The 27,673-nt window shown below is 54.5% G+C and overlaps 3 protein-coding genes and 2 long non-coding RNA genes across 17 annotated transcripts in view; 3 read left to right on the forward strand and 2 right to left on the reverse strand.

The window, feature by feature from the left end:
* Nucleotides 1-536: 536 nt before the first annotated feature.
* Nucleotides 537-5,858, forward strand: kiaa0930. Of its 3 annotated transcripts, XR_008948257.1 has the most exons (12): nucleotides 539-975; nucleotides 1,016-1,495; nucleotides 2,574-2,722; nucleotides 2,823-2,927; nucleotides 3,331-3,408; nucleotides 3,479-3,580; nucleotides 3,700-3,840; nucleotides 3,950-4,138; nucleotides 4,263-4,422; nucleotides 4,538-4,693; nucleotides 4,775-5,064; nucleotides 5,153-5,858. XR_008948257.1 is itself a non-coding variant. In XM_057022469.1 (11 exons), the coding sequence occupies exons 2-11, from the start codon at nucleotides 1,354-1,356 to the stop codon at nucleotides 4,813-4,815; spliced, it is 1,263 nt and encodes a 420-aa protein (XP_056878449.1). In that variant the 5' UTR covers nucleotides 537-815; nucleotides 1,168-1,353; the 3' UTR covers nucleotides 4,816-5,858. The 3 variants fall into 3 exon arrangements, 2 of the variants coding, with proteins under 2 accessions (XP_056878449.1, XP_056878448.1); XM_057022469.1 differs by having other exon boundaries at nucleotides 537-815; nucleotides 1,168-1,495; nucleotides 4,775-5,858; XM_057022468.1 differs by having other exon boundaries at nucleotides 4,775-5,858.
* A 96-nt stretch (nucleotides 5,859-5,954) lies between these two features.
* Nucleotides 5,955-10,081, reverse strand: nup50 (nucleoporin 50). The gene is given in 9 exon segments (XM_057022460.1): nucleotides 5,955-6,567; nucleotides 7,158-7,276; nucleotides 7,347-7,431; nucleotides 7,566-7,676; nucleotides 7,679-8,137; nucleotides 8,696-8,852; nucleotides 8,933-9,016; nucleotides 9,150-9,226; nucleotides 9,897-10,081. Coding segments are annotated over 9 exon segments (1,446 nt in total). The 5' UTR covers nucleotides 10,051-10,081; the 3' UTR covers nucleotides 5,955-6,367.
* Nucleotides 10,082-10,165: 84 nt separating this feature from the next.
* Nucleotides 10,166-13,024, forward strand: LOC130519238 (uncharacterized). Of its 8 annotated transcripts, none has more exons than XR_008948263.1 (7): nucleotides 10,168-10,629; nucleotides 10,799-10,964; nucleotides 11,420-11,531; nucleotides 11,817-11,920; nucleotides 11,953-11,984; nucleotides 12,045-12,197; nucleotides 12,268-12,317. It is a non-coding gene; the product is annotated as an uncharacterized LOC130519238 (long non-coding RNA). The 8 variants fall into 8 exon arrangements; XR_008948264.1 differs by lacking the exon at nucleotides 12,045-12,197 and adding an exon at nucleotides 12,588-13,024 and having other exon boundaries at nucleotides 10,171-10,319; nucleotides 10,400-10,629; nucleotides 11,817-12,003; nucleotides 12,268-12,460; XR_008948258.1 differs by lacking the exon at nucleotides 12,045-12,197 and adding an exon at nucleotides 12,588-13,024 and having other exon boundaries at nucleotides 10,166-10,629; nucleotides 11,817-12,003; nucleotides 12,268-12,460.
* A 1,709-nt stretch (nucleotides 13,025-14,733) lies between these two features.
* The window catches only part of phf21b (PHD finger protein 21B), an 18,514-nt gene continuing 5,574 nt past the window's right edge, over nucleotides 14,734-27,673 (forward strand). The window contains exons 1-8 of one of the 4 annotated variants that reach the window (XM_057022450.1): nucleotides 14,735-15,146; nucleotides 15,805-15,870; nucleotides 25,058-25,315; nucleotides 25,943-26,035; nucleotides 26,106-26,420; nucleotides 26,495-26,611; nucleotides 26,702-26,753; nucleotides 26,859-26,935. In XM_057022450.1, coding sequence (XP_056878430.1) covers nucleotides 15,093-15,146; nucleotides 15,805-15,870; nucleotides 25,058-25,315; nucleotides 25,943-26,035; nucleotides 26,106-26,420; nucleotides 26,495-26,611; nucleotides 26,702-26,753; nucleotides 26,859-26,935 — 1,032 coding nt within the window. In that variant the 5' untranslated portion in view covers nucleotides 14,735-15,092. Of the gene's footprint in view, nucleotides 15,147-15,193; nucleotides 15,561-15,804; nucleotides 15,871-25,057; nucleotides 25,316-25,942; nucleotides 26,036-26,105; nucleotides 26,421-26,494; nucleotides 26,612-26,701; nucleotides 26,754-26,858; nucleotides 26,936-27,673 lie in introns of those variants that run through there. The other 3 variants (XM_057022454.1, XM_057022451.1, XM_057022453.1) reach the window with 3 other exon arrangements.
* Nucleotides 26,885-27,673, reverse strand: part of LOC130519239 (uncharacterized) — a 1,730-nt gene continuing 941 nt past the window's right edge. Inside the window, exon 2 of the long non-coding RNA XR_008948266.1 lies at nucleotides 26,885-27,529. This is a non-coding gene — a long non-coding RNA (uncharacterized LOC130519239). The remainder of the gene's footprint in view (nucleotides 27,530-27,673) is intronic.

A 27,673-nucleotide genomic window follows, 5' to 3' on the forward strand; every position in this document is an offset into this window, starting at 1 on the left:
TTAGCCTAGCATCATTAGCCTAGCGTCATTAGCCTAGCCCCATTTGGGGGAGGGGGGCACGCGTGATGCAGGTGAGAGAAACCTGTCTGTCGGTTTCTGTTCTCGGGCAGGACCAGCATAGCTAGCACGATGCTAAAGAGAGTAAATGTTCAATAACGAAACACGAACTCTTCGTTAATGTTGTGAGAGTAAAATCACACAATTGACTTTAATCAAACATTCTCGTTTTAACTTTGACCCTGTCGGGGTCACGTGGGGGGGGCACCTTGCTCAAGGGTACCTCGGTAGTGCTCTGAAGGTGTTCATGATTCGTCTGTGCTGGGACTCGAACCAGCAACCCTGCTCTTCTCAGCCCAGCTAGCCCCGCCCCCTTCATTAAACTTTATTAGTTGTCATTTTTTAGACTAAGAACAGAAAATGACGTCATCTTTTGTCTTCAAACAATGGGTGCGCTCGTTTTTCACTCCACCACAGCAGCAACGAGGTTTCCTGTGGGCGGGCGGAGTTTGGCGCAGTCCACTACGTCAAGCTGTCACGGTCACGTGGCTGCGGCGTCACTACCCGCGTGAGCGTCCGCTCCTCGGCGCTGCGCCTCAACAGAATCCCTCTTTTTCTTACTTTAACCAACGTTATTCGACGTGTCGTTGACAGAGTTTCTTCGCCAATTTCCGGTTTAGAAACGAGCTGAAACCTTCGCGGTTCGTAGTTAGTTTTCCGTTGGCGATTCGCTCATCTCGACATTTATTAACCACGAAGAAGCCGCGAGCGCCAGCCCCTCCTCCGCGGTGGGCGGGGTCAGCGCGTTCCCTCTAGGGGTGCGTTGGATTTATGATCCGTGATCTACCGGAAGATGTTCGATCGTTTTCGTCATAACGTGAAACGCGCAGGAAGATGTTTGCATGTAAAATGTGTTCCGATGTCCCGTAAACTTGGTAGAATTAGGAATATTCTCAGATGGTTATTGTTGTTTTGGGAGTCGTCAGGATAAACTGCAGTGAAACAGGATAAACTGCAGTGAAACAGGATAAACTGCAGTTGATTCAGAAAACTAGAGCAGTTGTTATATTTGTTCTGTTGGGCCGGAACCAGAATCTCTCCGAGCTGGATCTCGATGAGCTGTCGGAGACGCGCGTGTTCTGTCTCTTTAAGAGTCTCGTGTTTTTACAGGAAGTGTGAGGGGTGTTTCCAGCTGATCAGAGGGAGCAGAACCCCCCCAGTGAGCTCCAGAAGAACGGACCGGACCGGTACCGACTCCCCCTCCTCCTCCTCCGCCTCCTCTGCCCGCTGCAGCGCCGCGGTTAGACGCCTGTTCCCCGCCGCGAAGCCGCGGAATGTCATGATCCCAGCCCGGAGATGGCGTCCTTCCCCGGTTTGTGTCAGGCTGTCGGGCCAGCGGAGGAGAACGGCGAGCTGGACGGGTCCCTGCAGCAGATGCTGAAGGCCATCGCGGACGAGAGGACCCGGCTGAACCTCCGACAGGAGCTCAGCGGCCTGGGTGAGCTGTGGGACGGTGGGTCCAGGGGTGATCGGGTGGCTGGAGCGGGAGGTGAAGCCCCCAAACCCCGGTGGTCATCTGACGGTTCACACTGCAGCGATTCGGCCTAAAAATAATCGGATCAAAGTTCCATTCTTTACAGTCACGCCGATATTTTGATTATTAAAGTTACTGGAAAATCTGAAAATTGTCACTTTTGCGAAGAACAGGACTGATGCTAATGCTAACAGGTCCCAGGGTAGAACAGAGGCTAACAGGTGGCGGTTATAGCTTCAGCTAAATGACTGCGGCTAATGCTAACAGCTCCTGAATTAGTGGGGAGTTGAGACGATGACGTCATCTGTGCTCTTTTGTCTTTGATGATTGGAACAGCGGCGCTTTGTTCACAGTGGATGATGTCATCAGCGACAGCAGCCGTTAGCTCCGGAGCTAACCCATCCGGCTCGGTTCTGCTGCTCTGATCTTCAGGATTCCAATGGAAACCTTATTTTTCTGGAGGAGTCTGAGCGTGCTGAGGCAGCAGCGTATCCCTCCGCTCTAGAGTAGATCTTTAAACACGTTGAACTTTGGTTGTCATTGATTAATCGAGCGGTCACGTGACTGCAGGGCCTCCAGATGCCCTTTAAAAGTCAGACCTGTTCTGGTCCAGAGTGCTGCAGCAGGTCACATGATGTTTATTCATCTCATGTGGTCACATGACAAATGTGACGCCACCGTCATGGGAGCAACAGTTGGCTCCGTGTGGCAAACAGAACCTTTTGTGGTCTCGGGTCCAAAACCTTGTTCTTCTGAATGTCCTGTCCTTCAGCTGTCTGAGAGCTTCCTGCCTCTGGACAGTTCTGAGGTCCTTTTCTGGACCTTCCTCACTGTGGGAGGTTCTGTCAGGTTCTATTGGGTCAGTGGTCGGGTGAGCTGAGGCCTGCCGACAGCAGGGGGTGTTCTGGGGGCCCTCTGGACTCCTGGAGGACCCTGAGGAACTGACCCAAACATGAACAAACGCCATGCTGTCCTGCCTGGTTGCCTAGCAACAGTTGCTCCGCAGCAGGCCCGGTTCCATGTGGTGCTGTGCTGTTCGCAGGTTGTTTCAAAGACGACCGCATCGTCTTCTGGACCTGGATGTTCTCCACCTACTTCATGGAGAAGCTGGCGCCGCCGCAGGACGACATGCTGTTCTACGTCCGCAGGAAGCCGGCCTACGTCGGCGCCGACAACAGCGAAGGGAAGAAGGTCGGTTGTAAAGTGATGCGATAATAACAGTGTAATAACAGCTGCCGGCTGTGGAGCGTTGGGCTCGTGACCTGTGACCTGTGACCTGTGACCTGCTCAGGTGGAGGTGGAGGTCTACAGGAGAGACTCCAAGAAGCTTCCGGGCCTGGGAGACCCAGACATCGACTGGGAGGAGAGCGTCTACCTGAACCTCATCCTGCAGAAGGTGAGGCTGTTACGCTGTTGTTACGCTGTTGCTACGCTGTTGTTACGCTGTTGCTACGCTGTTGCTACGCTGTTGTTACGCTGTTGCTACGCTGTTGCTACGCTGTTGTTACGCTGTTGCTACGCTGTTGTTACGCTGTTGTTACGCTGTTGTTGCGCTGTTGTTACGCTGTTGCTACGCTGTTGCTACGCTGTTGTTACGCTGTTGTTGCGCTGTTACGCTGTTGTTACGCTGTTGTTGCGCTGTTACGCTGTTGCTACGCTGTTGTTACGCTGTTGCTACGCTGTTGTTACGCTGTTGTTGCGCTGTTACGCTGTTGCTACGCTGTTGCTACGCTGTTGTTACGCTGTTGTTACGCCACTGGGGAGCGCTCACCTCCACATCTGACCCGTCTCTCTGCCAGCTGGACTACGTGGTCACCTGCGCCGTCTGCACGCGCACAGACGCCGGCGACATCCACATCCACAAGAAGAAGTGCCAGGTAAGAGCGCCGCCCGACGGGCGTCGCCATGGCGACAGGCATTAAGGGGCCGTCTTACCTGTCTGTGCAGGAAGTGTTTGCGTCTCCCAGCAAACACGCCATGGACAGCAAAGGGGAGGAGTCAAAGATGAGCTACCCCAACATTTTCTTCATGATCGACAACTTTGAGGAGGTGAACTCATGCGTGACTGTGGGTGATGGATGAGTCCAGACGAGGCCTCCAGCACCAGCACGGATGGTTCTGGTGGACCAGGTAGTGACGCTGACGGGTGTCTGTCAACGCCGCGGCAGGTTTTCAGCGACATGACGGTGGGCGAAGGCGAGATGGTGTGTGTGGAGCTGGTGGCCAGCGACAAGGGCAACACCTTCCAGGGCGTCATCTTCCAGGGCTCCATCCGCTACGAGGCCCTCAAGAAGGTCTACGACAACCGGGTGAGCAGGGCGGCTCATGCCGTTAGCACGTTTCTGCGGAGCGCGCCAACATGGCGGCTCGTCTCGCGGCTTCTGGTGCCGACACCTCGATCACGTGACGTGTCTGCAGGTGAGCGTCGCTGCTAAGATGGCGCAGCGGATGTCGTTCGGCTTCTACAAGTACAACAACATGGAGTTTGTGAGGATGAAGGGTCCGCAGGGCAAAGGTCACGCCGAGATGGCCGTCAGCAGGGTGCCGACGGGGGACACGTCTCCGTGCGGCACCGAGGAGGACCAGGCGTCCCCCGTGCACGAGAGGGTGAGCGCCGCTGCACTTCCTGTTTGACAGGAAACCCGATGGCGAATCGTGTCCCCGGGACCTTCTGCTTCCGTCCCCGGTGACAAGATTTCAGGCGTCTGATTGGACGCTTGTCTTTCTGCAGGTGACATCGTTCAGCACCCCCCCCACCCCAGAGAAGAACCGCCCCTCCTTTTTCTCACCGTCTCTGAGGCGCAAAGTTCCCCGAAACCGAATCGCAGAGATGAAGAAGTCTCACTCGGCCAACGACAGCGAGGAATTCTTCAGGGAGGAGGAAGACGAAGGTAGGTGCTGCCGGAGCGCTGTAGTGGCGCCTGCAGCCTGAAGGGGGCAGCAGCAGCTCCTAGTCACCTGGAACCTGCCGCGTCACATGAGCGTCACATGACCCGCCTGTTCCAGATCTCCACACCGCCACCAACCTGCGCTCGCGCTCGCTGTCGGGGACCGGACGCTCCCTGGTGGGGTCCTGGCTCAAGCTGAACCGCGCTGAAGACTACTTCCTGTTGTACTCTCACCTGACCTACGTCACACTGCCACTGCACCGCATCACCACAGGTCAGAGGTCACGTGCACGCGCCCCAGCAAACACAGCCCCCGCGTGGTGCTGACCCGTGCTCGTTGTCGTTCTGGCCTCAGACATCCTGGAGGTGCGGCAGAAGCCTATCCTGATGACATAGCGGCGGCGCGTCCGAGCATCAGCACCAAGTGCCTCCGACATCAGGCCCCCGGGACGACAGCAGCCCGGCGCTCCGGCCGTCCGGGGCGACGAACACCAACCAGCCATTCCGAGAAGTGCCTCCCTTTCAGTTCCTGCTGGGTCAGAGGTCGTCTCCGTGGAGACCTCGGAGCGGCGGTCTGGCAGGACGCGAAGAATGTGTTGTTGTAGTGATCCTGCCGCGGTTGTCACGGAGACGCCTCGACTGAAGGTTCTGTTTCTGACTGGAAGCAGCCGTTTGACGCCGTCGGCAGGTGAGGTCAGAGGTCAAACTCACTGTAATTTCTGATCATTTCCAGATGTGTCAGCATCAGCCCAGCCAGCAGTTACTTTCCTCACGGCGTCCGAGCTTCAGGGTTTAACGTAACCGTAGCGACGCCGGTCGCTACGCCTGCAGCTCCGTCTTCCATCCACACGTTTCCTGTCAGCAACCTTCTCCTTTGGTGGTTGTTCCTCCCCCGGCCTGCAGGGGGCAGCAGGGGCGCCACCGCCAAACACTGGGCTGAAATTTAGATGTGGGAAGAAGCTTTGATGACGTTGAGGTTTTTATCTGAGATCAAACTGGGAGAAACTTGAAAACCACAAAGTTTTAAAGGGAAACTGGAAGATAAAGAATTGGATGTTTGAAGCCTTAAAGCTGCGTCTGTGCTAAAGAAACGGAGCCGCGGCGCCGCTAACTGGACCTGAACTGGTTCCCGTGATGTCAGGAACAGAATCGTCAGTCTGGGTGTTGATCCGCTGGGATGGAAGCACTTTGTTCTGCTGCGGTGTCGTTTGTAGCTGGTCCAGCTGAATGTCCGCGTGGCTTTAACCCCGAGTCAGCAGAACCACTTTGCACTGTACAAATGAAGCTTTTAGAACCTTTTCAACCTTCTTTGTTACACGTTCCTGTCCCCACAGTATTTGTATGCACACACACACACACTGTGCACGTGTTCTGGTGTTGCTGCTTCCTCACATTCATGTACCTTTAATTTATTCAAATACACATTTTCCTACAGAAAACGTGTCCTGATTTTGATTTTCCCGCCGTTATCAGCGCTAATATGCTAATGTGCTGCATGCTAACGTTGGCCAAGCCAAAGCAGGAAGCTGAGGACACAGGTTTGTTGACATTTATTCTACGATAAAGGTTTGAACAGAGGTGAGGTCCACGGCGCCGTCACCTGAAGGCCACACGAGGACGCGCCAACACGCGTCTGCAGCGCCGCTGAAGCCGTCACGCCAAGTTCAATAAATAGTTTCAGAGAAAAAAAAAACATGCCGTCCTTTCGCAAGTTAATCGTTACTGCAAGTTTTAATTTGTAAAACCAAATCGAGTGAACCTTTAATTTGGAGAGTTCCCCCAAACAGGAAGTGATGATCTGCTCACTTCAAGTCAAGAGTAAAACAGGAAGTTAAAAACAGCAGCGTTGACCGTAGGAATGTAGCCGAGAGACTCAAAGCTAACAAACATTCACAGTATGATGACAAAGCGAGGACAGCGCCTTCCACACGCCACCGGGGGCGGGGCTTCAACTCTTCTTCTCCTCCAGGACCTTGTGAAGCTCGTCTGCGTCCTCGGCGGTCTTCACTCGGACCAGCAGCGGGACGGGTGTGTCGGGGTTCTTCTCGTCCACAGGTGGGTTGGGAACGCACATCAGCATCACGTTGTTCTTGCCCACTCGTGTGCACGGGATGGACGCCTGCACGATGATGTTGAGCAGGATGTTCCCTGTGGGGGAGAACCACACCGCTAGTTCTGGTTCTGCTGCTAACGGACCTTCTACTGGTCCTGCACACACCGGCTCTCATTCACCAAAGGGTTTTAGTAGCTCCCATCTGTTGGTCGCAACTAACCGGATCAACCGGGTGGGTGGGGCACCTGTGTGGGTGGAGCACCTGTGTGGGTGGGGCACCTGTGTGGGTGGAGCACCTGAGATGACCACTCAGGTAAGTGTGACCTTCATCCATCAGGGTTCCGGTTCTGTCCGATCACTCCCGCCACGCTGGTCTATGTGAACGGTTTTATGTGAACCCACTTTCTCTGGACCTGGATCCTGGTTCTGGGGTCGGCAGAGAAGCTGCCTGTCCGTCACACCTCTGCTCGCCCACGACAGGAAACATGTTTTTACCTCGTCACCCAGATCCCAGTTCCCCGTGTTCCTGAACCCAGAGCAGGTTTTGGTGGCGTGTGTGTGAATCGTTTGCTAATTTCCCAACGATTCATGAATGAGAGCCGATGACAGGAAGCGTTTGTTGTCCAGCAGGTGGCGCCGCGTGCTCGCGTGGCCACCTGCTGGAGGCTCCGCCCACTCTACTCACCCAGGTTGGTGTCGGCGCGGATGATCAGCTGAGTTTTTCCGTGCTGGGTCAGTTTGAGGTGGAGCGTCCCGACGCCCTTCTCCTTGAACTCTGCATCCTTCTTGTAGAAGAGTTTACACCTGGAAGACGTCAGCTGCTCAAACATCTCAAACATCCATTTATGCTGCAACAAGAGAAGAAGAAACCCACTTTTTGGAGTAGAAGGCATCTTTCTCCTGGACCTCCTTCACCTCGGGTTTGGGTGGCTCGTCAGACTCCTCATCCTCACGTTCCTCTAGAAAAGAAACCACATCAAGTTTGAGACTTCCTGTCTGATGACATCATTTCCTGTTTACAGTAAAAACTGCTCTCTGGCGGTTGTGGAGCAGAACCGGTGTCATTGAGTTCAGTGATGGAGGGTTTAAACACCTTGAGCCTCCCGGGCGTCCTCGCTCCTGGCGCCGCTCAGCGACGGCGCCGCCGCAGCTCCGAACAGCGAGCTCTGAGGGGAGGAGGCGAAGGAGAAACCTGGGGGGACGGGCTGGACCCCACGGAGCCCAGAACCGGGCTGGACCCCACGGAGGCCAGAACCGGGCCGTCCACCTTCTGACCGAAGTTAAAGGTCACACCTGGGGGGGCTTTGATCTCTGTTGGGCTTCTGCTGAAGGAAAAGAGAGCAGCAGCAGCGGAGGAGGAGGAGGAGGAGGAAGGTGCAGCAGCAGGGGGCGGGGCCACTTTCTTCTCCTCACACCCTCCGTCTGCAGAGCCCACGCCGTACTTGCGCTCGATGCTGGCCAGGTGGCGTTCGTAGTCCCGGAAGATGGGGTTGAGGTCACACAGAGGGTTGTCGTTGACGTGCTTGGTGATCCAGTCCCGCACGGAGCAGTTCAGAGCCGTCAGCTGTTTGTTGTACTCGCTGCAGGAGGCGGAGCTTGGAGGCGTGGCGCCGTTGGTCTGCTTGGATTTGACATCGCTGGAGGAGGCGCTGCTAAACATCAGCCCTGAGGAAGCCAGAGGAACATTGGATCAGAGGTGAGGCCCCGCCCCTTACTCACTCACCTGGAAAATGCAGGTAAATGAGTGAAGACGCTACAGGTCGGTGCCGGGACGGGTCCCGATCCAGATGTACAAACCACACCAGAGTCCTGATGGGCAGCAGGTCACCTGTGAGCCTCCCCTCACCCGTGAGCCTCCCCTCACCCGTGAGCCTCCCCTCACCTGTGAGCCTCCCCTCACCCGTGAGCCTCCCCTCACCCGTGAGCCTCCCCTCACCGTGCGCCTCCCCTCACCCGTGAGCCTCCCCTCACCCGTGCGCCTCCCCTCACCTGTGCGCCTCCCCTCACCCGTGAGCCTCCCCTCACCCGTGCGCCTCCCCTCACCCGTGCGCCTCCCCTCACCCGTGAGCCTCCCCTCACCCGTGCGCCTCCCCTCACCCGTGAGCCTCCCCTCACCCGTGCGCCTCCCCTCACCCGTGAGCCTCCCCTCACCTGTGAGCCTCCCCTCACCCGTGAGCCTCCCCTCACCCGTGAGCCTCCCCTCACCTGTGCGCCTCCCCTCACCTGCGGCGTGAGCAGAGACTCCTCCCAACGACGGCAGCTTCCCGTTGGTCACACCTGTGAACGCCGCGCTGGTCCCGATGCCGGAGAAGGCTGCTGTGACCGAGCTGGGGGTCAGAGAGAATCCCTTGAACCCTTTGAAGGTGGTGCTGGTGTCAGTCTGGAAGGAGAAGAAGGAAAAGTAGGAGCAGGCGGCTGCAGGAGCAGGAGCAGGCGCCGGCCGCCGACCCGCTGCGTTACCTCGCCGCCCGTGTTCCTGCGTTTGGCCTTCTTGATGGCTCGGCTCTTCAGCACGTCGTCGCTGGCGATGGAAAAGGTTCCGGCCTGACGGGTGACGACAGGCTGAGGTTAACCCGGCTGAACCATTTACATTTGTCTAATTATTGAGCAGCTCCCATTAATGAGGAGGTGAAGAGTTAGTGAACCTGGCTGCTGAAGGGTTCTGGTTCTGACTCACCTCCTCTCCCTCCTCCTCCTGATCCCAGTTCCGGTCCGTCAGCTCTTTATCGGCGATCCTCTTCGCCATCGCTGCTGCTGAGAAGATCAAATATCACCAAAAAACCCAAAACTCTCCGGGATAAAGAGTCACCACAGTACAGAACCTCCCCAGAACTTTCCCAACCAACACTGATAGTTTGTAAAACTAAGTGGCCTTTTAGCTATTTGAAAACTATTTTAATAATTCTGAACGGTACTGAAAGTGTCAGAAGGACAAAATCAAACTGTCAAACGTTTGATTTCGGTTTTTTAATGAAAAAGATTTAGTCCCACTTCAGATTTATGATTTAATGTAATAAAAGTCATCTAATAAAATCTGAGTGGCTACTGCGCACTAATGAGATCATTACTGCATCTTTCCGAACCCTCTCACCAGAACCAGAACCAGAACCAGAACCAGCACGGTGGGAACCGACTCTGCCCAGCTAATTAGCAGGCTAACCGGTCATTTCCTCACATTAGTACCGGAACTTCAGCGTCTTGAATGAAATTAACGTTGGAAACGTGCGCGACTCCTGCTTAGCTGGCTGCGCTCGGGTGGTTTTTACCCCTCCACGGTACCGTTTGAGCTGGACCTGTTTGCCGGTGCTCGTTCGCAGTTCTGATGCTAACCGGGCCCGGACATCAGCTAATGGCTAATGGCTAACGGCTAACACGTCCAGGGCACACTCGAAGCTAACGCCGAAGAGTGGCGGGAACAAATTACCAGTTTGAAGATGCTTCCTGTACACTAAAGTCCAACCGTTGCTTCTGGGCAGATCTCCGAACTCTCCAAGCGCCGAACGCGTCAGCTTTAACCGCCGGAACAGGTGAGGACGGCCGTGTTTTGAACGAGCCCCGCTCACAGCGCCATTTCGCATAGCGGAACATCTGCGTGAGTTCCCGCGCCCCACATATCGCGCATGCGCAGCACAAATTTCCCTGGGCGCATGGTGGGATTTGTAGTCCACGATCATCTTTTTCCACCAATAAGCTTTTATTTCCTTGTTTTGTCTTCAGAACCAGAAGCTCCGGGAAACGCAGCTCAGCTGCAGGTGAAGCCCGGAGACATTAGACCCTGCTGGTGACTCCAGCATCCAAAACCCTATTGTGGTCCATCCATCTCTGCGGCGCTGGTTCAGACATGGAGGTGAGGATGGGTGCACAGACTGGAGGGACTGGGGCTAAAATGGTGCCAAACTGGGCAGCAGATGGCTCATCTCCAAACAGGAACAGGCTGCCAAACAGGAACAGGTGCTGCAGAAGAGGAAGGGAGCTGTGGGCCTGAACTGCAGCAGGAGACCCCTGACCAGCTGGAGAGGCCCAAAGGAGAGATTTGGCTGTGGAAAAAGGGAACAGGAACAGCCAACATGTGAGGATGAGAGAGATTTGGAAAGAAAAGGTCCAGTTATTGTGTCTGTGTGACGAACCCTGGACTGGAGGGAGGACCAGGCGAGATGGTGAGGATGAATCTACTGGCTAATTAGCAAGTCTGCATCACACAAGTGTTCCTGCAACAGCCCACATCAGTGTCGTGCTACGCGCGTCACTAACATGTGACCGATCAATCGTCACGGATATGAAGGACTCACTGTGCACGAAGAACAAGTTTTTCTTTTTGGGTTTCAGATGCTGAGGTTCTGTCTGAGCCTGTTGCTCCCTGCTGTGCTCAGAAGCTGGGGGCCTCTCAGCTCGGCCCTGGAGCCCCCAGATGAGAGGGCCACATCGTGGGAGCGGATGTCCTGAGGCTGATCCACCGCTACGAAGAAGGTCAACGTTGACCATGACCGACGAGGTGAGGAAACCAACATCCGTTCATTTACTGACTGTTTTCACCAGTCAGTCCCTTAGAACTCATTTATTTTGTCTTTTGTTTCAAAAATTCTTTCATCCACAAGCTCCTCCCACTAATTACTGATTCTCTTTGATGGCATCATTCACACACGCCGTCGTTTTCTTTCCCAAACAGGTTGTTTAACACTCAGGTCTGTTTAAATGAGTCAAAAATGAATCTGTAATCAGGAAACACAACTAATGATTGTCATTACAGGCATTTGCATCTTGACGTTTCTGCCTTTTTAATCCTTCAGACATGAAAATAAAGCACATTTCATACATATATAATGATATATTAAGTAAAAATCTGAGAAATACAAGCTGTTCAACAACCAGGTTCCTAGTTTTGCTGTTGACAACAGTGTGCATACACAAACATCTATCTTTGTGAGGACTCTTATTTTGTTTGTTCAGACCCGGGAGCTTGGGTGGGTCCAGCTCAGTCCAGGTCCAGCCGAGCCTCTGTGGTCTGAGCCAGCACTGGCAGATGGTTTCCGTTGGGGTCCAGAGAATCCCTTGACTAAGAGTAAACCTCTCGCAACACAATCAGGAAGTGACAAGATTAGTCACATGACCAGAACCACTCATTTAAAACGCATCATTCTGCTCTGTTTTATTTAGTTTTATTGTTCTCATTCTGCCTCATTTGTTTAATTAAAACAATCATCCCAATATAATATATCCTATCACATAAATACAGATGTCTTCTCCTGAAAACATAAACATAATTACACGTGTGTACATCAGCAGGTCATAAATGCTTTATGTAATTGTAATAAACTGAAATGGAATTTATATCTACTCATTTTAGATACTGGGAAGGACAGAAGGTCTGAAGGGATGCAGACGTTCCACAGCCCGAATCAGACGTCTGACAGGTGAAAGGGTGAGTCTGGGTGTGTGAGCAAGGCTGGGGTAGTGAGAGAGTGAGGGAGTGAGAGGGTGAGAGTCTGAGGGAGTGAGAGGGTGAGAGTCTGGGGTAGTGAGGGGGTGAGAGAGTGAGAGTCTGGGTGTGTGAGCAAGGCTGGGGTAGTGAGAGGGTGAGAGAGTGAGAGTCTGGGGTAGTGAGGGGGTGAGAGTCTGGGGTAGTGAGAGGGTGAGAGAGTGAGAGTCTGGGGTAGTGAGAGGGTGAGAGAGTGAGAGTCTGGGGTAGTGAGGGGGTGAGAGTCTGGGGTAGTGAGAGGGTGAGAGAGTGAGAGTCTGGGGAGTGAGAGGGTGACAGAGTGAGAGTCTGGGGTAGTGAGAGGGTGAGAGAGTGAGAGTCTGGGGAGTGAGAGGGTGAGTCTGAGGGAGTGAGAGGGTGAGAGTCTGGGGTAGTGAGAGAGTGAGGGAGTGAGAGGGTGAGAGTCTGGGGTAGTGAGAGGGTGAGAGAGTGAGAGTCTGGGGTAGTGAGAGGGTGAGAGTCTGGGGTTGTGAGGGGGTGAGTCTGAGGGAGTGAGAGGGTGAGAGTCTGGGGTTGTGAGGGGGTGAGAGAGTGACAGTCTGGGGTTGTGAGGGGGTGAGAGTCTGGGGTAGTGAGGGGGTGAGAGTCTGAGGGAGTGAGAGGGTGAGAGTCTGGGGAGTGAGAGTCTGGGGTAGTGAGGGGGTGAGAGTCTGAGGGAGTGAGAGGGTGAGTCTGAGGGAGTGAGAGCCGTGCAGGATGGAGAAGCAGACTGGAGGAGTTTCACCGCTCAGCCGTGAAATGAAACCGAGCAGCTGATGTAGCAGCAGACGGTCCGGGTGGGGGAGGGTCCGCGCGCTGCCTGCAAACTCTAACTTTGCTGAGGTTTCATGATGGAGCCTTCGCCTCGCCTGTGGCGCTGGATGACGGATCTGATACCCGACAACAGCTCCAGGATGTGGAGACGCAGCAACAATATCTGCCGCTGCTGTGCACGGTGCTGCAGAAGAACCGGACAGCTGCGTGTTCATTGTATCCATCAAAAACAGGCGCAGCCTTGTTTATCTGGAGATTCTTTAAGACTCAGAGCTTTGAAGTTCGTGATTTTGGTCAACAATAAAGTCAGACACTAAATGCCATCTCTTCTCCTCATCAACTCTCGCGTCACATCTTCGCGTTGCCCCGCCCATCCCGCACTACCTGTCTGTTCATTGGTTCTTTCCCATGTCCATCCGCAAATACAACTCTTGATTGGATCGCTCTTCCCGCCCCTTCTCTTCCCTCGCGCACTCCAGCGGCCGCCTGGACCAATAAGAAACGGGCGTGTGTCCAGAAGGCGGGAAGAGGAGTGCATGGAGGCGGCAGAGAGGGGCACCGGCGGGGGAACGGAGCCTTCTTTTCTGAGGACAAACTGCCACATTCGGGCTCTTTGTCTGCAAAGACACGACACTAAAACTCATTTGGATGGATGATTCGCGTCACTGTGGTTTATGTGTGTTGAGCCTCGTCCTCCCCCCTCAGTGAGACCTGAGTGTCGCTGCTGCTGCCATGTTTGATTCCTGAACAAGCTGCAGCCACCGATGAACAACTGCCCCCATCTGATCTGATCTTCCACAAATGTAACTTCAACTTGTGTGTGGAATGTTGCTGTCGGTGGCTTTATTAAAAGGAGATTACATTTCATTTACAAACAACATTACAACACATTTGGTTTCATCAGGATGAAAAACTGAATTTTTCTTCATTTCAATCTCTTTTAGCAGGAAGATTAAATGAGAACAGTTTCTCATTTCCAATGATGACCTGGTGAATTCAAGACACAACCATCTAATTAATGAGGACACAGAAGTCAAAAGCACCATATAGAGCATATTCAGAGACCAGGAGGGGAATTAACATGTGCAACATTCAACGGGGACTGTTGCAGTTTCTTTTACTTGTTAAAACAAATGAAAAAAGTGAGAAAATCTCAGGAATTAAATGTTGAGAAATTCTAAAATGGGCATTTCTCCATCAAGTCATCTGATTTTATGCTTGTTTTATGCGTGAAAGATGATGCAGAAATATCAACGGTTTATCTGGTTTCAGATGAAGATGGAGATATTTGTAGTTGGATTCAGTCTGGCATTTTTCCCCGATTGGCATCACTGTTGCTGTTTGTATTTTGTAGTGCAGGAGCTTTTATGAGTGGTGGTAGCTCAGTCTGTGGGGGTCTGGGCTGAGACGTGGGTAGAGTTCTCAGTTCAAGTGCAGAGAAAACATGGAAGGTGTTCTGGTAGTGGGGGGAGGTGCCACAACACCTTCAGAGCACTGCTGAGATACCCTTGAGCAAGGTACCAAACCCACAAACGCTCATATCGGGCTCATATAATGCCCTGAGATGAACTGGTAACTCATCTGGGGGGGGACCTGCTGTCACCCATATGTGCACCCAGTCGTGTGGATTTTTAGTTTACCCACAGTTGATATGACATAAGCAGCATTAAAAAGCAGTAACCACATGTCACAGCACTCAGTGAAAATAGAGAAATTATTCGTTGTGCATAAAAAATCCAGTCTAGGTTTGAATTCTGAAGAGACGGGTGGAGTGTGTTTAAACGGAGAGTAAAATAGCACTGTTTTAGTTTTCACACTACCTTTTTACAGCATATTTCTTTCAAGTAGTTGTATTATTCATGTTCCTAAATAAGTGGGTCTTTTGACTTGTTGAATTATATATATATATATGTATTATTGCATATCTAAGAGTTTTTAATTAAATATTTACTGGTTCCAGAGCAGAGACCCAGTGCGCATGCTCCAAATTACATCCGGGAACTTCAGAATTACCATTGCCAGCCGAAGCGCAACTTTCCCCAGGCAAAGTGAAATCAAGCCGCGGACTCTGACAAAATATAGTCCTCGTTTTTCAACTTAAATTTATCAAAACAAAATTCAGCAAGCCTCTCCCTCGGACCCTTCGATGATCGAGCGTCCTCGAAAGTGTCGCTGTCCGGGAGCTGGGCTCGTTCCAGCGGGGTTGGAGCACTTTTGTAGACGGGCGGAAAGTGGGTGATGAGTCCGAGCCTGTAAAAGAAGCGAGAACTTGCCTCGTAGCTCGAGTAGTTCTTCTTTCAATTGTTGTTGTGGCTTTAAAAATCTTTAATTTACTAAAACTTCGTCTCGGCCGCGTCGAAAGTGACAGAAAAGTGCTTTTCTGGGCGGAACATGGAACTACAAGGCCTGCGAGAGGCGCTGAAAGTAGAAATCCAGTGTCATCAGGTAAATGAAAGATGGTGTTATTTTAGCCTTGTTGGTGGGAGCCAGCGGGAACAGGGGCACCGCGAGCGGCCGAGGGGCTCCGCGCTGGGGGGCAGCCGAACACCGCGTCGCCGCGAGCCTCGCCAGCGACACAGCCGCCACTCGCAAGTCAGATTAAGTGGACTTTTGACGGTACTTTGGCTGATTGTCGCGGTGTGGTCCGAGCAGTCGGGATTGGAGCGGTTCTGCGGTGCTGCTGCTGTGAGGCGACCAGGACGCGACCTGAATATTTATGAGCAGGAGAACTGAGTGGCCGAGGCCAGAACCGCCGCTTTGTTCCGCTCGCAACGCACTAACTTGGGAGACTTTTGTCGTTCTCTGCTCGACTCCTCCACCGTCCGTAAACTAGTTGCACAGATGAAGCAGGACCCACAGGTAAAGGCGTCATTTGCGGGGCAGCCTGTCTGTCGGTGCTGTTGGGTCGGAGGGGCAGACTCGGATGGGGAGTGTGGAGAAACTTTATCAGCATAAATCTCGCCTTCTCCTCGGTGACCATCACAGTTAACGGACCGTCGCCTCCGTGTAACCGGCCGCTGCCTCCATTGTGGCCGAATACACTTGTGCTGTGAAGTTTCATTGTTTCAAAAATGGTCATTTGCACTGTTTTATTCGATTGTAGGATGGGGAGCTTACGAGGCAAGTGCACGACAGACAAACAAGACTAACAGCCCTGAGCGATAAACAAGTAAGACCAGTTCCATTTGGCTTTTTTCACCTTTATCTGTCCATTCTAGGAGCTTTTGTGTCTTCGGAACAAGCCAGAGCCTTTGTGTGGGTGCGAAGTGGGCAGCTTTTCTGCTGTGTTCTGGTGACAGTTAGCTTTCAAGCTAAGGCTCTCTGCTGCCAAAGTTGTGCAGTTCCGAACATTTTAGCGTCCATTTTGAGCAGGTCGACATGTTTCTGGAGAGTAACGGTGGAGGCTAATCAGGCAGCAGCTGGGCTAACTAGCGGACTGTCCGACCGACACGTTCGCTGAAGTTTCGCTCGGTAATCGAGTCGTTCATTGAGTCACATCGGTGCCTTTTCGTGTCTTCGGTGTATTTAAACACCCCGTTTATTACTTTATACTTAGTCTGCTGGTATTATTTCTCGCGGGTCACGTGACGTGCAGCGGCGCCTGTGATTGGCTGGCGGGTACGCTCTCACTTTCCTACTCTTATTTAATGGCTGAAAGCGGCGTAGATTGTGCACCTGTGCGGTTCGGTTGTGTTGGGTTTGTGTTGGGGTTTGTGTGGCAGCTGTTGCGGGAGGATGCGGCGGGGACAGCGGGCGGCCGGTGTTCAGCACCGCGGTCAGCTCCGCCGGCTCCTCCGCACCGCCCGCCCCGCCGGTCGGTCCCAGCCCCGGCGCCAGCGCACACAACTTTGCACATCAAGAACAAGATGAATTCGCAGGAGAAAATGTCGACTCGTGTTTGGCAACTCGTCGTGTCTGCTTTATTTTCACGGTTTCGAGGCTCCCTCCGCCCCCCTCACGTCTGCATTTAATCGACCCGTTTCCTGTGGAATGCGGCTGAAATCAGTTGATGTTGCAGTCGAAGCCATTTAAGTTGTTCCCCGTGACAAAAGAAACCAGGCAGCTGTTAATCCAGTTTGGCCTGGATCCCAACTTTAAATCCCAGTTGTTTGTGCTCAACTGTATTTCCTCTGCTCTTCTCCTCTGTTTGGTAGTGGAAGCTTCCATTTTGAGAGCAAACAGGGGTGGAAGCTCCCCCCTCTAACATGGAGCGGAGAAAAGTCTGCAGAGTTTCATGCAGGAGGAGGAGGAGGGGGATGGGCCCCATTCATGCCTAACATTACCATTTTGATTGCTTTGATGCTGTTTTTGGTTTGGACTGGATGCGGGGGGAGGGGTGGCAGGGCTGGAGAGGCAGAAAGCCCAGTCAGCACTGCACAGCAATCTTTAGAATCACACTACTCATGATGTTCTGCTCCCCTCAACAGCAGAACGTGACCTTTAGCTGTGCACACATGAGCGGCCCACTTTCTCCTACATTTGACTCCACTCAAACTAAGACACCGAATGCTGTCAGCAGAAATGGAGCTGACAGGAGGCGGCAGTAGACGTGTGGACCAGCTGGACCGGGCCAGAACAGAGCTGGAGGTCATTTCATGGTCACAGTGGGAGCAAGTTGGATTTCCCTTCCAACAGAAAAGGCTTTTTTAACGGAGGGGCGGTGGCAGCTCCGTCGGTTGAGGGTTGTTGGTTCAAGCCGCAGGGTGCAGAACCCATGCCATCATCAGGCGGACCCTGCATCCACCCACACCAGCATCAGCGGAGAGCACGAAACCTACACGGAGACCGCTGTGGTTGGAAACACCACCAGGATGGAGACAGGAGTGAGGGGATGCTGGACCTGCTGGACCACGTCCATGGTCAGGCCCAGTCAGGACAGGACAGCTCCGGCGACCCGCCACCACTTCCTGAGCAGAGCAGTTATTAACGGTTTCAGAACAATGATCCCTTCATTCTTAATGCTCATCTTAGTTTTCGTTTTACTGGACTGAACAATTCAGCCATCGAATGACCTTTAGCAAAGGTTAAAGCATGAAGGTCATTCACAACTAATATTGGACTGATAAAAAGGGTTTAATCATCAGGCACAGTCTCCAACCAACATTTCATCCTTATATTTTACTGCATTTCATGTTTTAGGACTTTCAGTGGAACTGGGAGGTAACAGGAAGTGTGTTGGGCGACTTTGTGGTTGCCAGGGCAACAGAGTAGCTGTTGGAGGTGTGATGATGGTGTTGGTTTCAGGTGATTCTCTGCTGGGTGAAGCTTGCTGCTAACTAGCATTCTCTTAATACTTGACTCTTCTAATCAGATCAAGTCTGATGTTTTTAGAAGGAACCAGGAGCAGAGTTGATGTGTCCTTCAGGTCTGACCTGAACCCTCCCTGGTGCTGCCCCACGTCAGCGCCGCCCTCTGATGTCATCAGAATCAGCAGGGTCGGCCGGTTGGTCGGGAGTGTGAAGAAACAGGACGGGATGGGATGGGGACGGGATGGGGACGTGTCGGGGACGTGTCGGGGACAGGATGGGGATGCGTGGCTGATGGTCCAGCCCAGGTGTCCTGTGAACACAGGCGTCTCCTCCAGGCTGAGCCCCAGGTCTCCTGGTGCTGGTGGATGAAGGTGGATCCTGTGAGGAGCAGCAGCTGTGCAGCCCACCTGGTTACCATGGTTACAGCACTTTGACTGGAGAAGCAGCTTCAGTCATTTTTCTAACGTGCAAGTCGGACTCACAACCCAGAATGCAGTGGGCCTGATCTGTAGTCGGGTCTCGGGGGGGCGGTTCTGAGGGCCCGAGGACTTTATTCTGTCGCTCTGGGGGACACCCAGAAAATGTGGTGAGATGTTTACGACCAGAACCTGTTCCGTCTGGAGCAGAACCCCAACCCCCTGTGTGTGTGTGTGTGTGTGTGTGTGTGTGTGTGTGTGTGTGTGTGTTGTGTGTGTGTGTGTGTGTGTGTGTGTGTGTGTGTGTGTGTGGTGTGTGTGTGTGTGTGTGTGTGTGTGTGTGTGACACTCTTCTCACTGCTGTTATTGTTATTGTTCTTCACAACCAGAGTCCAAACGCGCCTAGTTAGCAGGGTGGCATGAAAAGGTCACAGCTCCAGATGAGGTTAGCAGGGGTCAAAGGTCAGCGGGAACCTTTATGTTGAGTTTATGTTCTTGAGAGTTCTTCTTCCTCTGTCATGGTTCAACTCAGTTCTGAAGTGGTTCTGGTGTCTCAGCTACAGCCCGCAGCTGAGAGCCTGTGGCACCCCCTCTGGAAGGTCATAAGGTCACCCCCCCGTGACCTTGGAAGCTTCCAGTTAGACCAGCTCAGTGTGTGAGGTCACCTGATGCTGTTTTACCCATCAAACCCAGTAAGGTTCCGAATGAAAAGATGGCCCAGCGGAACCCAAAGGAGCCCAGCAGCCTTTCATGCGAACGCCACGAGAACGCCACGGGAACGCCGCTGCTAATCCATGTGGGGCTGTGTGTGCCCCCCCCCCCCACCCCCCGGACCAGGAGTGGTGGTTCTGGTTCCTCTGAGCCTCCACCATACATTGTGTTTACAGCCAGCTGCTCTGTTAGCATGTGGATGCTAACGAGGCTCATGATGCTCCGGAGCAGGTGAGCGCTCGCTGCTGTGGAGGCCCCAGGAGCCCAGCGCTGGGGGCCGCCTGTGTCTGAACAGGGGTCGGGGGCCTGCTGGAGCTGAGGAGGCCCCAGGAGCCCAGCGCTGGGGGCCGCCTGTGTCTGAACAGGGGTCGGGGACCTGCTGGAGCTGTGGAGCATCACAGCTTCATCTCAGCACAAACATCAGCTTCATTTTCATCTTCTGCCAGCAAATGAAAGCAGCGGCCGTTTGTTCCACCTCTTCTCAGAAACGGGCAACAGTCGTACTTCAAGGAAGGCCGGTTTCCGTAGCAACAGGCCAAATATAACAGCCTCCGCCGGTGAGAAAAGAATGACCAGTCAGGCACATGTGGTGCTAACGGATGCTAATGCTAACGTGCTCACAGGCAGAAGGCTCCTCTGAGGACCACGCCAGCAGAGGCGCTAGCCTGAAGGCTAACGGATGCTAGCAGCTGTGTGTGGCCAGTGTATTCTATTCTCAGAATAGTTTGGTTCTGCCGGTTGGTTGTGACTGTGACGATGGCGGCGTTGACCTCATCTCACCCCCCACAGGTCACACTGCCGTCTCCATGGTGACGGACTGGTGGCCCAGAGGCTTCCGGGCCATTCGTGGTTCTGAGTGAGTTCTGCAGGAACATGGACTCAGCAGTAGGACTCATCTGACCCACGGACAGGAAACTCTGCTCTACTTCCTGTCAGATGAGCGTCCACATGGTTTCCTCCCCTCAACCTGGATCCCACGATGATGGGATGTGATGTTGCCATGGTGACGTCGGCACCGTCGCCGAGATTGTTTCTGTGAAGGTGCGACTGGCTCAACATTGACATGGTGGATCCCAGTCTCCCCCCCCACCCCCCCGCCTCCTCTGGTCTGACCTCAGGTGACTGTGGTCTCGTCAGCGGTCCCCCTTCCTGGAGGGAGTCCCCAGACTGGTGGATCTGGTGTAGTCGAGGTCCAGGAGGTCGTCCCTCCCTGGTTTTGCACCTGTGTCTGAAGCACCTGTGAGACCGTTTGCATGTTTGTGGGTGTGTGACAACACTGTTGGAGGGAAGCATTGGGCAGGTGGCCTCCGTTTCCCATGAGGCCTCGGGGCTGTAGCGCGAGGTTAGCCAGCAGGGCTGTAGCGCGTGGTTAGCCAGCAGGGCTGTAGCGCGTGGTTAGCCAGCAGGGCTGTAGCGCGTGGTTAGCCAGCAGGGCTGTAGCGCGAGGTTGGCCAGCGGGGCTGTAGCGCGTGGTTAGCCAGCAAGGCTGTAGCGCGTGGTTAGCCAGCGGGGCTGTAGCGCGTGGTTAGCCAGCGGGGCTGTAGCGCGAGGTTAGCCAGCGGGGCTGTAGCGCGTGGTTAGCCAGCGGGGCTGTAGCGCGTGGTTAGCCAGCGGGGCTGTAGCGCGTGGTTAGCCAGCAGGGCTAACGCTGAAGCCCAACAGGTGAGCTGGCGCCGGCTGTGTGTGCACGTGGAGCAGATGCTGCAAATACAGCAGGGAAATGCTGTTTGTTTTCACGCTGTTGCATTCAGGGAGCGCGGGAGGATTATGTGTCGCATGACAGTCATTGGCATTCAGGCGGCCTCCTCGCCAGGGGGCGGAGCTTAGCCACGGCCTACCTGAGTGATGGGCCCAGCGTGGTTGCTGCTGTGGCGCCGCGGTGTCACAGCTGTTTACAACCATGTCAGCTGACACACACTCCACCACTTTGGCTGTCCTCGGTAGAGTGTTGCTATGGAAACCCAGCGGTTTCCCCTGACTGACGGCTGTTGGAGCTCAGTGGTGGTGGTTGTTGAAGTGTTCCTGATGGTCTGTCGCCTGGGTGATCCCAGGTAATCAGGTAAACCTGGTCATGAGAACAGGTGAACGCCCAGACGTCTCCACCATCAGCTCCTCATGTGTGAATCGGGTTCTTCTCAGGTGCTCAGTGGCTGCAGCATCCCATAAATGACCGAAACGTGTGAAGGTGTCAGCTGTGGTTACCAGGAGGTCATCACTCCCAGTTATTGGTTCTTGGTGGTTCTTGATGGTTCTGGGATCAGCGACAGGGTGGTGGTTCTAACAGAGATGGTTAGTAGGGAGCGAGGTCTCACTCTGAAGCACTGTCAGATCTCTGTCTGCCTGCCTGTCTGTCTGTCTGTCTGCCTGTCTGTGCCTGTCTGTCTGTGCCTGCCTGTCTGCCTGTCTGCCTGCCTGCCTGTCTGCCTGCCTGCCTGTCTGTCTGTCTGCCTGCCTGTCTGTGCCTGCCTGTCTGTCTGTCTGCCTGCCTGTCTGTCTGCCTGCCTGCCTGCCTGTCTGCCTGCCTGTCTGTCTGCCTGTCTGTCTGCCTGTAGGAGACCTCAGCGGCGCCTCAGATGAATCAGGATTAATCAGAGCGGCGCTTCATTACAGGAGGAAGTTGATCGGTCGTCAGCAGCAGAAACTCGTTAGATGAAGCTGCTGCTGAATAATTGTTTCATCCAGGCAGAATCTGATTTAGAGCTGGACCCAGGGTCAGGAGGAGGTATCCCAGCATGCACTGCAGCCCCGGGGTCAGGAGGAGGTATCCCAGCATGCACTGCAGCCCCGGGGTCAGGAGGAGGTATCCCAGCATGCACTGCAGCCCCAGGGTCAGGGGGAGGTATCCCAGCATGCACTGCAGCCCGGGGTCAGGGGGAGGTATCCCAGCATGCACTGCAGCCCCGGGGTCAGGGGGAGGTATCCCAGCATGCACTGCAGCCCCGGGGTCAGGGGGAGGTATCCCAGCATGCACTGCAGCCCCGGGGTCAGGAGGAGGTATCCCAGCATGCACTGCAGCCCCGGGGTCAGGAGGAGGTATCCCAGCATGCACTGCAGCCCCGGGGTCAGGAGGAGGTATCCCAGCATGCACTGCAGCCCCAGGGTCAGGAGGAGGTATCCCAGCATGCACTGCAGCCCCGGGGTCAGGAGGAGGTATCCCAGCATGCACTGCAGCCCCGGGGTCAGGGGGAGGTATCCCAGCATGCACTGCAGCCCCGGGGTCAGGAGGAGGTATCCCAGCATGCACTGCAGCCCTGGGGTCAGGGGGAGGTATCCCAGCATGCACTGCAGCCCCGGGGTCAGGAGGAGGTATCCCAGCATGCACTGCAGCCCGGGGTCAGGAGGAGGTATCCCAGCATGCACTGCAGCCCCAGGGTCAGGAGGAGGTATCCCAGCATGCACTGCAGCCCCGGGGTCAGGAGGAGGTATCCCAGCATGCACTGCAGCCCTGGGGTCAGGGGGAGGTATCCCAGCATGCACTGCAGCCGGGGTCAGGGGGAGGTATCCCAGCATGCACTGCAGCCCTGGGGTCAGTGTCAGTTACTGAAGGGCCAGGATTTGAAGTGGACCCTGGTCCCCCTTGTTCTCATCTAGAGCCAGGAAGGAAGGTGCTTCTTGGAAGACTGTGTGTAGCTCTCTCACACACACACACACACACACACACACACACACACTCACACACACACACACCCACACAGACACACTCACACACACTCTCACACACTCCCACACACACACACTCACTCACACACACTCACACTCCCACACACACACACACCCACACACACACTCTCACACACACACACACCACACACACACACACACTCTCACACCCACACTCACACACACCACACACACACACACTCACACACCCACACACACACACACTCTCACTCACACACACTCACACACACACGCACACACACACACACACCACACACTCTCACTCACACACACTCACACACACACACTCACACACACTCTCACTCACACACACTCTCACTCACACACACACACTCTCACTCACACACCCACACACACTCACACACACACCACACTCTCACTCACACACACACACTCACTCACACACACACACACACACACACACACACTCTCTCACTCGCACACACACACACACACTCTCACTCACACACCACACACACACACACACACCACTCTCTCACACACACACACACACTCTCTCACTCACACACACACACACACCCACACACACTCTCACTCACACACACACACTCACACTCTGGTCTGGGGGGGGTGTTGGTCTACACTGTGTCTGACTGATTCACCTCCTGCTCCCACAGATGAAACATTGAGTCCAGTATTGACCTGTAGATGTGATTATGGGATGTAATAACAGCAGTGTGGGTGTGGGGGGGCTGCGGCTTCCCTCTGTGGTCCAGGGTGGTCCTGTCTGAGACCTGCAGGATGTGTGCCAGGCTGGGGGGGCTGATGGTTGACGTTGGTATCAGGCTGTGATCAGTTTCAGTGAAATATTGATTATTTCTGCTCCCAACTTCCACCAAACCATAATCCCGTCTGCAGCTGGTGGTCCAGCGCTGAGGTGGGAGGGTCTGGAGGGCTGCCCCCCCCCCACTGGCGGGTGGGGGTTGGGCGGGGGGTTGGGTGCTCTTCCTTTGTCCCTGTGGAGCCCTGGACTGCAGGAAGTGCTCACATATCTGCCGGCGACACAGCAGATGTTCAGACTGGGGTCAGGTTCTGGTAACGGCCTCTGGGTGGTTCTGGCTGGATTTCACCCCCCAGGTCCAAAACTGAAACCACGAAGGTTCACCTGGAAGCTCACCTGAGCCACTGGCTGCATCTGTGCACCGTCACACATCAGATGAACCTCAGAGGCCTCGTTCCTCACGGGGTGTGTGAGAGTGTGTGTGTGTGTGAGAGTGTGTGTGTCTGTGAGAGTGTGTGTGTACCTGTGTGTGTGTGTGTGTGTACCTGTGTGTGTGTGTGAGAGTGTGGGTGTGTGAGTGTGTGTGTACCTGTGTGTGTGTGTGTACCTGTGTGTGTACCTGTGTGTGTGTGTGTGTGTGTGGGCGCCTGTGTGTGTGTGAGAGTGTGGGTGTGTGAGTGTGTGTGTGTGTGTGTGTGGGCGCCTGTGTGAGAGTGTGGGTGTGTGAGTGTGTGCGCCTGTGTGTGTGTGTGTGTGTACCTGTGTGAGAGTGTGTGTGTCTGTGTCTGTGAGAGTGTGTGTGTGTGCCTGTGTGTGTCTGTCTGTCTGTGTGTGTGTGTGTGCCTGTGTGTGTCTGTCTGTCTGTGTGTGTGAGAGCGTGTGTGTACCTGTGTGTGTGTGTGAGAGTGTGAGAGCGTCTCCGTCCGTTTAGTTCAGAGCTCATGAACATCACTGGTCTCACCTCTGAGCTGCAAATTCTTCTGATGTTCTTGGTTCGAAGATGGTGATAGTGATGATGAAGATGGTGATAGTGATGATGATGATGATAGTGATGATGAAGATGGTGATAGTGATGATGAAGATGGTGATAGTGATGATGAAGATGGTGATGAAGATGGTGATAGTGATGATGAAGATGGTGATAGTGATGATGCTGGTACAGCTACGTCAGCACCCATGGCTACAGCGTAGCCTCGCTAAGGTCACAGGACAAGGTCATTGAGGTGTCCACCACATCAGCTTGTGTGTTGTCATGGCGATGATCAGCTGTCCAGACGCAGGTGAGCAGCGCCGCGCCTGCACATGCACCCTCAGTTTCACTGGTCTGGAGGTTCTGGTCCTTCTGGTTCGGCTCCTGTGCTGGATGCATCGCCACGGTAACCACATGCAGCCCAGCCAGGACCTGGTTCCTGCTCAGTTGCAGTCGGGTGGGAAGGGGTGAACCGACCCCGACCCCGACCCCGACCCTGACCCTGACCCCGACCCCGTCACCTGTGTGAGAACCAGGAACGCCACTGGTTCCGGTCCCGTAGTAACGGGTCCTCTCTGTCCCCACAGAACCTGGTCAAGACTTGTCCCGTGGGGGCAACAAAGCCACTGTCCCTCATCAAACCTCCAGGTCAGGGCATCGCCATCTCTGTGGTACCAACTAAAGTGCCAGTTTCCATGGTGACGGCACACCTGAACGGACAGAAAGTGGCGAGCTCTGAGCCGCAGCAGACGTTGCCAATAAACCTCCAGACGGGCAGCAGAGCGGTGGGGGCCGGCGTCCTCCCCTTCAACAGCAGGAGGGCCCCAGAGCTGCCCCCCAGTCAGGTAAGCTGTGATGTCACACCTGTCTGTGGAACACCTGGGGTGTGTTTGTGTAGCCACACTGAGCACGTGTCACCCTCTGACCCCCACCCCCGTGGAGGTGACCGGGTCGGCACCTGCACACGTTTACGGACCAGTTAGCACTGTGTTAGCACTGTTAGCTTAGCATCAGTTTAGAGCGGGAGACATGGTGTCACATGGTCCAAAGCCTGTTAGAATCTCTAAAAAAGCAAGGAACAGCTTTAGTGAGGAGAGGAAGGTGCTCAGCTCCAGAGAAAAGAGGAAGCAATTACCAAAATGAAAGACTTTACACTGCAAGAATTCTCAGTTCTGCAGTTTCCATGGTAACGGCTCCACTCCCCTCCCCCCTCCTGAGTCTGCAGCACAATATAACAGGAGGGATTTTCACAGAAGAAGAAAAGAAGGTCAGAGGAGGAGCACTGTTGATTCTGATGGTTCTTCCTCATCACCCCACCTTTGGGGGGGGGCTGAGCTCATGTGTCTGGGCAGGAGACCCAACTGGGAACCAGTTTACCTGAGGCTCTTCCAGAGGCCCTGCTGACAGCAGCACCTCTGGTGGCCGTGGCTGTTACTGCGTGTGATCAGGAGCTGATTTGTGTTGCTCCGTAGATGCTGGGAACGCTCGCTGCTCTGCCCATCAAGGTGCCTCCGGTCGGCTCGCTGCGCCGGCTGACGGGACAAGCAGCTGCTGTTCTACCTCAGGTGAGGCTGTGCTGCTGCCACCTGTCAGCAGCGGCGTCCTTCCTGACCGCCGCTCTGTCGCCCCCTGCAGGTCCGGCCAAAGACCCAGATACCCGACAGCCTCCCTCACAGTGTGTGTCAAGAGCTTCAGCCCCTCAGCCTGCAGAGGGCGACAGCTGTGGTCACCCCCCCCGCGGGCGCCACCCTGCCCGGCGATAACGGGACCCTCAGCCCACATCAGCAGCCCAGCAGTCACAGCGAGGCCCTGCCGGCCCAGCCGGGGGGGGCGGAGTCAGCCGGCCCCGCTCAGCATGCATCCGCAGGGCCGGGTGTAGCCTACGCCATCATCGCCGCCGCCTCACCTGCTCCTGGCAATGCTGAGCCCACCGTCAGTGAGGCCGTCAAGGTGAGGACACGCCCCCACCCTCCCACTGTTGCTTCCATTAAAACTGGTTAATGTACAGGTGTTAATGTGTTCAGGTGATCATCATCCAGCCTCAGGCGGCCGACAGCACTGACGGATCTCCAACCCCGGCAGACGTCTCGCCACAACAAACTCCAGCACCGACGTCTCTGCAGAAGGATGAAGACCCCGAGGTGAGAGACGGGCGCCCACCCGCCGCCACCGCTCACTTCCTGCCGCCACCGCACACTTCCTGCCGCTCACTTCCTGTCTGTCCCCTGCAGAAACTTGCCTTCATGGTGGCCCTGGGCCTCGTCACCACGGAACACCTGGAAGGTGTGTTAAGTACTTTTGTTTCCATCGTCACTTCCTCACATAGAAAACGAGGTTCAGTAGAATTATTGAATAGATTCATATTGTTTGAATTTCTGTGATTGTCAGAAATCCAGGCGAAGAGGCAGGAGAGGAAGAGGCGCAGCACAGCCAACCCTGCCTACAGCGGCCTGCTGGAGCCAGAGGTCGGTCACTCACTCTTTATTCATACAGCATCTGTTGGTCACAGTGGCCTGCAGGGCCTCCACAGAACAGGTAGAACACAGGAACACAGGAATTAGAACAGACGGCTGGGACAGGTGAGGGGGGCAGCGGGGTCAGAGGTCACCACACAGCTTGGAGAGCAGCGATACCTGGAGTTGGATACGGGGGGGGGGGGGGTGAGGAGGAGGAGAGTAGGGGAGGAAAGAAAGAAGAGGGGAAGAGAGGAGAGTAGGAGAATGGAGGAGGTGGGAGGGGAGGGGAGGGGAGGGGAGACCAGACCATGAGCCAGCAGGGTTCCAGCATCCTGGTGATCAGGTGATCCTGGTTCTGGACCCCGGCAGCTTCGGCCTCCTGCAGCAGAACTAAGATGTTAATATAATAATTAGAGGAGCCTCTAAATATGATAATTATGTCTGATAGTAACTGGAACTACAGTTAGTAGAGATGGAGTCAGCCTCCCGTACCTGGGCCTGGTGTCATGAGGAGTCATGTGACCTCTGTGGTCAGTACCTGTCAGAACTCTGGCTGCAGCATTTTGGATCAGCTGGAGCTTCTTAAAGAGTTGTTTGGACCCCCTGATAATAAAGAATCACAGTAGTCCAGCCTGGAAGGAACAAATGCTGGACTAACTTCAGCATCATGGTGGGTCAGTAGCTTCCTGATCTTTGAGATGTTCCTCAGGTGGAAAAAGGCACTAGAGACTAATTTAATGTGTGAGT

Source organism: Takifugu flavidus, chromosome 22 (assembly GCF_003711565.1).
Source record: "Takifugu flavidus isolate HTHZ2018 chromosome 22, ASM371156v2, whole genome shotgun sequence".
Classification (NCBI taxonomy): Eukaryota; Metazoa; Chordata; class Actinopteri; order Tetraodontiformes; family Tetraodontidae; genus Takifugu; species Takifugu flavidus.